The sequence below is a fragment of the Colobus angolensis genome, unplaced genomic scaffold (assembly GCF_000951035.1).
Source record: "Colobus angolensis palliatus isolate OR3802 unplaced genomic scaffold, Cang.pa_1.0 Scaffold2, whole genome shotgun sequence".
In the NCBI taxonomy this organism is placed as follows: domain Eukaryota; kingdom Metazoa; phylum Chordata; class Mammalia; order Primates; family Cercopithecidae; genus Colobus; species Colobus angolensis.
Window position 1 is genome coordinate 12,135,165 of NW_012115154.1, and position 7,675 is coordinate 12,142,839.

General features: G+C 45.0%; 1 protein-coding gene across 3 annotated transcripts in view; it reads right to left on the reverse strand.

Moving 5' to 3' along the window:
- Positions 1–7,675, reverse strand: part of TCAF2 (TRPM8 channel-associated factor 2) — a 27,436-nt gene that overhangs the window by 18,236 nt on the left and 1,525 nt on the right. For all 3 annotated transcript variants that reach the window (XM_011941390.1, XM_011941392.1, XM_011941391.1), the window contains exon 2: positions 5,389–6,025. In XM_011941390.1, coding sequence (XP_011796780.1) covers positions 5,389–6,011 — 623 coding nt within the window. In that variant the 5' untranslated portion in view covers positions 6,012–6,025. The remainder of the gene's footprint in view (positions 1–5,388; positions 6,026–7,675) is intronic.

Below are 7,675 nucleotides of genomic sequence, written 5' to 3' on the forward strand. Positions count from 1 at the left end.
GAGCTTGCAGTGAGCTGAGATCCGGCCACTGCACTCCAGCCTGGGGGACAGAGCAAGACTCCATCTAAAAAAAAAAAAGATTTAGGAATCATCTTGAATTGGCTCACAATGACCAAACAGGACAATTTCAACATCAGTAAGGACAATAAATGAAACACATTGTGTTTCCAATCATGATTTCATAAGAATTCTAAGAAAAATTTAAAAATATTGGTGACCTCTGGAAGATGCTAGGGAACCAACTCAATATTGGAAACTGGTTTTAAAATGAGAAAGAGAGAATTAAGTATTTATTTTGCCTTTCCTATATAAATTATACCATAGAGTATGTAATTGGTGAAGGAAAGTGTGTTTTACACAACTATTCCAAATAACAAATAAAAGGAATATTAACATTTTAAAGTCATCATTTTATAAACACAAATTAATGGGTCTAGGGCTAAGCAATGGTTATTAAGGACTGCCAACCTCACAGTAAAAGAGAAAGTTAGACCACTGTGTTCTACCCAGTGGAAGCGCATACTACTACCTATAAAGTAGGTCAAAAATTCACACATGAATCTGATCAAACCTCTAGATCAGGAGTTAGGAGAGTTTTCCTTAAAAGGCCTGACAAATATTTTAGATAAATATGGGCCATGTTTTCTCTGCTGAAACTACTCAACAATGGTAAACACCGGAGATTGAAAGCAGCAACAGTTTGTAAATGAATGGGCATGGCTGTGCTCCAACAAAACTTCATTCACAAAAACAGGGGCTGGTCTAAGTTTGTCAATCCTGACCTAAAATCGAGATCTAACTTTTAATTTGTATTATACAGAAAACACAAGGAAAAGATGAATACGTTAAATCAGTGGTCCCTGACCTTTTGGTACCAGGGATGTGTTTATAGAAGACAATTTTTCCATGGACCTGGCAGGGGCTTCAGGATAATTCAAGTGCGTTACATTTATGGCGCACTTTTTTCCTATTATTAGTACATTGTAATACATAATGAACTAACTATACAACCCACCATAATGTAGAATCAGTGGGAGCCCTGAGCTTGCTTTCCTGCAACTAGATGGCCCCATCTGGGGGTGATGGGAGACAGTGACAGATCATCAGGCATTAGATTTTCAATAAGGAGCACACTACCTAGACCCTTTGCATGAGCAGTTTGCAACAGGGTTTGTGTCCCTATGAGACTCTAATGCTGCCACTGATCTAACAGGAGGTGGAGCTTAGGTGGTAATGCAAGTGATGGGGAGCAGCTGTAAATACAGATGAAGCTTTGTTTGCTCACCCACTGCTCACATTCTGCTGTGAGGTCTGGTTCCTAATAGGCCATAGACTGGTACCCCCGTTTTAAACGATACCATAGGAAGGCAATGCATTTGCCTTTCCAGGTTTTCACCATTGCTCCTCACTCTGCCTGGAATCCTCCTCTCACAGATGCCCTCATGACTCATTCCTTGACTTCCTTGAGGTCTACTTTCAAAGTCCAGACTGAAGGAAACTGTTTGATAAGGAGTAGCTGGTGTCTTCAACAATAGCAACAAAACTGCAAGAAATAGAAAGTTGGAAAGGAAAAGTGTATCTTAAAAGAGATAAAAAATTTGTATCAGGAAATCAGAATATTTGGGTTTTATTTAAATGTCAATGTCAACACATTTTTTTTCATTTCTTGTTTTTTTTTTGAGACAGAGTCTCACTTTGTTGCCCAGGTTGGAGTCCAATGGCACGATCTCGGCTCACTGCAACCTCCACCTCCCGGGTTCATGTGATTCTCCAACTTCAGCCTCGCGAATAGCTAAGACCACAGGCGTGCACCACAACACTCGGCCAATTTTGGTATTTTTAGTAGAGTATTGCTATGTTGGCCAGTCTGGTCCCAAACTCCTGACCTCAAGTGATCCACCTACCTTGGCCTCCCAAAGTACTGGAATTAAAAGCGCGAGCCACCACGCCTGGCCCAACATTAACAAATTTTAAAAAATAAGACAATCATGGAAATAAATGATGATGCTAAAGAATTATTCTTTTCGGTGTGATAATGGTGACTTGCATTTATGTTTTCAAAATACTTCATACCTTTAGAGATGTATATTTAAATACTTACAGATGAAAAGACATGATGTCTGCTGTTTGTTTCAAAATAATCTTGGGTGGGGAAGAGTGGGGCTATGGGTGAAATAAGATAGAACTGGAGTTGACTATTTTGGGGATGGGGAATGGCTACATGGGGGTTCATTGTACTCTTCTGTCTACTTTTGCATATGTTTAATGTTTTCAGTAATTAAGGGTTAGAATAACAAACACACAAAATATACCTGAGAATTGGTGGCAGGGATTAAAAATGTAGGTATAGATGAAGAAAAGCAGGTGGAGTTAGCTAAATAGGAGAGTCCCTTGGGGCAATTAAGAGGCATTATGGTGATGCGATTTCACCTGCTTGTCCCTCCTTAGTGTTAGAATAAAAAAGTTGAAGTGAATCAGATCCACTGTAATGTCTCTGAGAAAACCCATCCCCTCCCCAAATCTCTCAGAAGGGAAGGAATTCAAAGAGGTCCAGAGTTTGGGGCTGAGGGTTTGGGGCACTGCCAGCTGCTCACTAGTATCTGAATGCCCCTTCTTCTTTCTACAGAATCTTGATTTCTTCAGAGACACCAGCGCCCATTTAAAAATAGCCAGCCCTTCAGACCTTCTGGTAGTTAGGTCTGGAAGTCAGGGCTCCCATTGATTCTACATTATGATGGGTTGTGCAATTATTTCATCATATATTACAATGTACTAATAATAGAAATACAGTGGATAATAAATGCAATGCACTTGAATTATCCTGAAACCCCTGCCAGGTCCATGGAAAAATTATCTTCTACAAAACAGGTCCCTGGGAGCAAAAGGTTTGGAACTACTGATCTAACTAGGCTGGCCACTAAAATATAAATAGAAGTCTAGGACTTCCAGAAAATATATGATTGTATAAACTTAAAGTAGGTGTATCCATTCCAATTTATTATTGCATGGGTGTAATTATGGTGCCTGGGGTAGTAGTGGCAATCTTGTAGCCATAAGGATAAAATAACACACCATGACAGGGGCAGGCAGTGATAGGGAGACAGAGACCGACCATGGGACATCATGGAGTCACTGCCCCAGAGTTGGACTACCTACCCCTAGTTCATGTTTCATAGAAAAATTAAACAGCTATATGGTTAATCTGCTATACTAAGGCTTCTGGTACATGTGGGCAAACATAAGTAGTTACTAATATCTGAAACCCAAAACATCCAGAATGAAACTCCTGATCTCCTCTAATCCATTTTCTCATTGTCCTTTCACAGATCACGAAACAGCAGCACCTGTGTTTAATTTTTTGTCTTTTTCAGACCAAAAGTCTCAAATCCTCTTTCTCCTTACTCAATCCATCAGCCAAGCCTGTTGGGTTCTCCCTTTGAGGTATGTCCACAAGGGAACCGGTTCTCAGTAGCTCCACAGCTTCTACCAGCCTTGTCTGGGCCACCACCATCTCTCCTGTGGTCTATGTCAGTGGCCTCCTGATTGGTCTGCTACTTCCACCTTTGCCTCCCACAGTCTGTTCTCCACCATCAATCACAGGGTTCCTTTTGAAGGTTAAGTCACATCATAGCAATCTTCTGTAGAGAATACAAAATGCCTTCCCATCTCACTGCAAATAAGATCTAAAGTTCTACTCCTGGCCTGTCAGTTCTTACATGACCTGAGCTGTCATTCACTGAGCTCCCATCATTCTGGCTTCCTTGATTGCCAGGTGTGTCCCTGGCTGATGGATGAAATGAGTGCTCAGACACAGGTATGCTGTGTAAGAACAGCTAGGTGACTGCCTGGCTCTAGTGGCCAGAGAGTAGCTCCAAGAAGCTGAAGCTGCTTGCTTTTATTTACTGCAGGTATAATGCCAAAAGCCTGGAGCCTACACAATCCATAAATGACTAACATTTATTGTTCTTCATTCAGAGAACATCATGCATGCGGATGTTCAAATGTCAGCTCCTGTACAACTTCAAACAAACAAGTTTGATCAAGACAAATTCCCCTACAGTCACTTGTACCTACTCCTTGCCCTCTGCCTCAGGGTCACAGAACAGCTGCCTTCAGCTATTCTGCCCTAGGGCTTTGCAGAGCCTTCTGACGTTACAGAAAGGCCACTCCCTTTCCCTTGGAACATACCAAGTAGGCTTCCCTTCCAGGTTTTCACACTCGCTCCTCACTCTGCCTGGAATCTTCCTCTCACAGATGCCCACATGGTTCATTCCCTCACTTCCTTGAGGTCTCCTTTCAAGTGTCACCTACCAGACCAGCCTTCCAAGCTAGCCATGGGCTTGTTTGTACTCATCTCCATTCCCCTTTCATCTTGGTCATCCTCCGTGTTGCAGAAAAGTGCATATCTGTGGCTCCCCTGTTCCCTGGATCCTGGTGGGTTCAGCCCATGGGAGGCAGAGGTAGAAGACTGAAATCAGGAAGGAAGAGGGAAGGAGGCTAAGTGTTTGCTTCTCTCTTCAGGCTGTATTTCTGGTAACCACAGTGTCTTCTCTGAGACTCCAGCTCCCAGCAGACAGACCTTGCATCTGTGTTCCAGCTCCTGCTGGGAAGGCGTAGCATGGCTCCACCTTCTACCAGGTGGCCGCAGCACCCGGACTGCAGTAATACCACCATCTCCCTCTGCTGGTTCTGCTGTTGCTGATCTCTGGGTTTCTTGCTGTCCCCTGTGTGTATTTTCAGCTCCTCTATCACGGGTATAGTCAATTCCCCACACTAAATCCCTTCTGCTAGCAATGCCAACAAATCCTGACCAATCCAACTTGGCCTGACTGATAGGACCTCCCTGAACACCTTAAATAAAATAGCCTCCATCAGCCTTCCAGTTGTCATGCTATCCACTTATATTTTTATCCTTCATGGATCTTAGCAATGCCTGACAGAGCACATACATATTAGTTTCCTTAATTGCCTGTCTCTCCCCTGGAATACAAACCTCATGATGGCATGATTTGCCTGCCTTGATCTCTGCTAGACCCCCATTATCCAGAATGAGGCGTGACCAACAGTAGGTGCTCATGCAAACAAACAACTATTCTTTCATGCATTTAAGAGGTACTGATGAGCACTCTCTATGTTCTATGCACTAGACATGGAGATAGAGTGGTAAGACAAGCTTTTCTATTCAGCTTTGGCCACAGGAGGGAGTGGCAGTGAGGGCCCAGCCTCTCTTGTGTCTTGATGCATTTTAATCATCCTGCTTTTGATTTGTGGTGGTTCCAAACTGGGTGGAAAATCACCTGTATTGAAAAATGGACGCTCGTTGAAGAGGGGAACCAACTCTATTGTTTACCCTGAGTCAGACTCCCTAAGAGGGGAACAGACACTCACCTGACATGGAGTGGGATCTTGGGCACCTTCTTAGAGACCTTGAACCGGTCTCTGTCCCCATAGGTGTCGGTGAAGTACACTCCGGCCACACTTGTCACCTTGTTCCCAGGGAACCTGGAGAGCACCTTCTCAGGGCCATGCTGGCTGGCCCAGTACCAGGCCTGGCCCCCGATTAACAAGCCCCCTCCATGTTTCACAAACTGGATCAGTGTTGCAGTCATGGTGTCATTGTAGGCATTGATGCAGTAAACCCCTAGGGGCTCTCCTGGTTCTGGCTTGACCTGTGCCTCAAGCCCAGCATCCTGCAGGATGTTTACTAGAGGTGCCAGGGATGGATGCACTCCCATGGGAGCCCCAGGGCAGGGACACAGCCAGCTCACTGCATTGAGGAGAAATGGAGCCAAGCCAGCATGCAACAGGTAGCCCTCATGGGACACAACCACGAGGCGGCCTTGGCCGTAGGAGGAGGCAGCAATGAGCACCTGGCCCTTGTCATTCACCATCACGGGGAAGGCAGCCTCTCCAATAAGAAGGAGTTCACTGGGGACAGGGTCTCTGGGGACATCCCAGCATGTCACTCCATCCATGAGAGCCTCGAATGCAGCAGCGGCAGTGGTCGCCATGGTTCTATCAGCTGCTGCAGGGGGAAGCAAAGACTTTCATGTATTTAAGAGATACTGATATGCACTGCTGGTCAGAACAGATGAAGGAACAGATGAAAAAAGCAAACAACTAAATTCATTCACCTCCAAATTTTACTGGATTCTCTACTGTGGGCCAAGCAGTGTTCTAGCACTGGGAATACAGCAAGAAAGAAAACAGATAAGGTTTCCCTTTTTGTGATTTGAATATTTTAGAAGCAGAAAGAAAGAAGAATAAATAGGTAGATAGAAAGATAAATAAAATGCAGCAATCACTATGATGAGAATAAAACATGATGGTGTGATATGGAGGAACTGGAAGATTATTTTAGATTGGGTGATAGGAAAGGCCTCTGAGAAACTGGCAATGAAGCTGAAACCTGAAATGCAGTGAGCAAAGAGCATTCCAGCAAAGAGACCACTTTGGGGTGGCTGAGAGCCAGGGGCAGGGAAGAGCAGGACCCCAGGAGCAGAGAGGGAGGGGCTAGATCCTGCGGGGCTGGTAGATCCAGGTGGTAGTTAAGTTCGTGAGCCTGAGTTGACACAGTACCTGATCTTTTTGAACAGAAAGGTCATAGACCTGTCAAAACATGCATTTCTTCTGACAGCTCTGATAAGTTGGAAAGTGGCCCCCAATTTATAAAGTCTGCCCTAATGGAGAGGGCCTCCCTCTATTTGGTAGCATTCTGCAGTTTCCAGAGGTCTTTTAAAATTTGCTGTGCCTAAAACTGAGCCTATTTTTCCCTTTAAGCAGTTCCTCTTGGATAAATGACTTCAGCCTCAGTTTCCCCATCTACAAAAAGAGAATAATACAGCCCTGGGAAGATTGTTTTTGAAGATTAAAGGAATACGGATAGGCCAGGCACGGTAGCTTATGCTTGTAATCCCAGCACATTAGGAGGCTGAGGCGGGTGGATCACCTGAGCTCAGGAGTTCGAGACCAGCCTGGCCAGCATGGCGAAACCCGTCTCTACTAAGTCTACAGAATATAGCTGGGTATGGTGGCGTGCGCCTCTAATCCCAGCTACTCGGGAAGCCGAGTCGTGAGAATTTCTTGAACCCTGGCGGGAGTGGAGGTTGCAGTGAGCCGATATCGCACCACTGGACTCTAGCCTGAGCGAAAGAGCAAGACTCTGCCTCAAAAAATAGAATAGAATAGAATAAAATAATAAAACAAAACAAAGAATATGGCTAAAAATGCCTTGTCTGGAGTTGGTACACACACAGTGGGCAAGGAATAAACGACAGTGTCTGTCCCTTTGCTGTCTTTTCTAGTTTCCCGGATTAACGAGGACAGTGTTGTAGACTGCAGTCCTGCCTTAGGCCCCTGGCTGCCTGTGCCGCCTCCCTATGCGCATCTCGGAGGAGCCCACTGTGAGGGACTCTCCTGTGTGTTCAAATGGCTTCTCACTTCTGCAGATGCACAGGGCAGCCCTGAAGTAGCAGTGAGTTGACACCAGGGTGAGCTTCACCCAGTAGAGCCGAGAGTCATAGAAAAGTACCCCATGGGCCGGGCGCGGTGGCTCAAGCCTGTAATCCCAGCACTTTGGAAGGCTGAGACGGGCGGATCACAAGGTCAGGAGATCGAGACCATCCTGGCTAACACGGTGAAACCCCGTCTCTACTAAAAAATACAAAAAACTAGC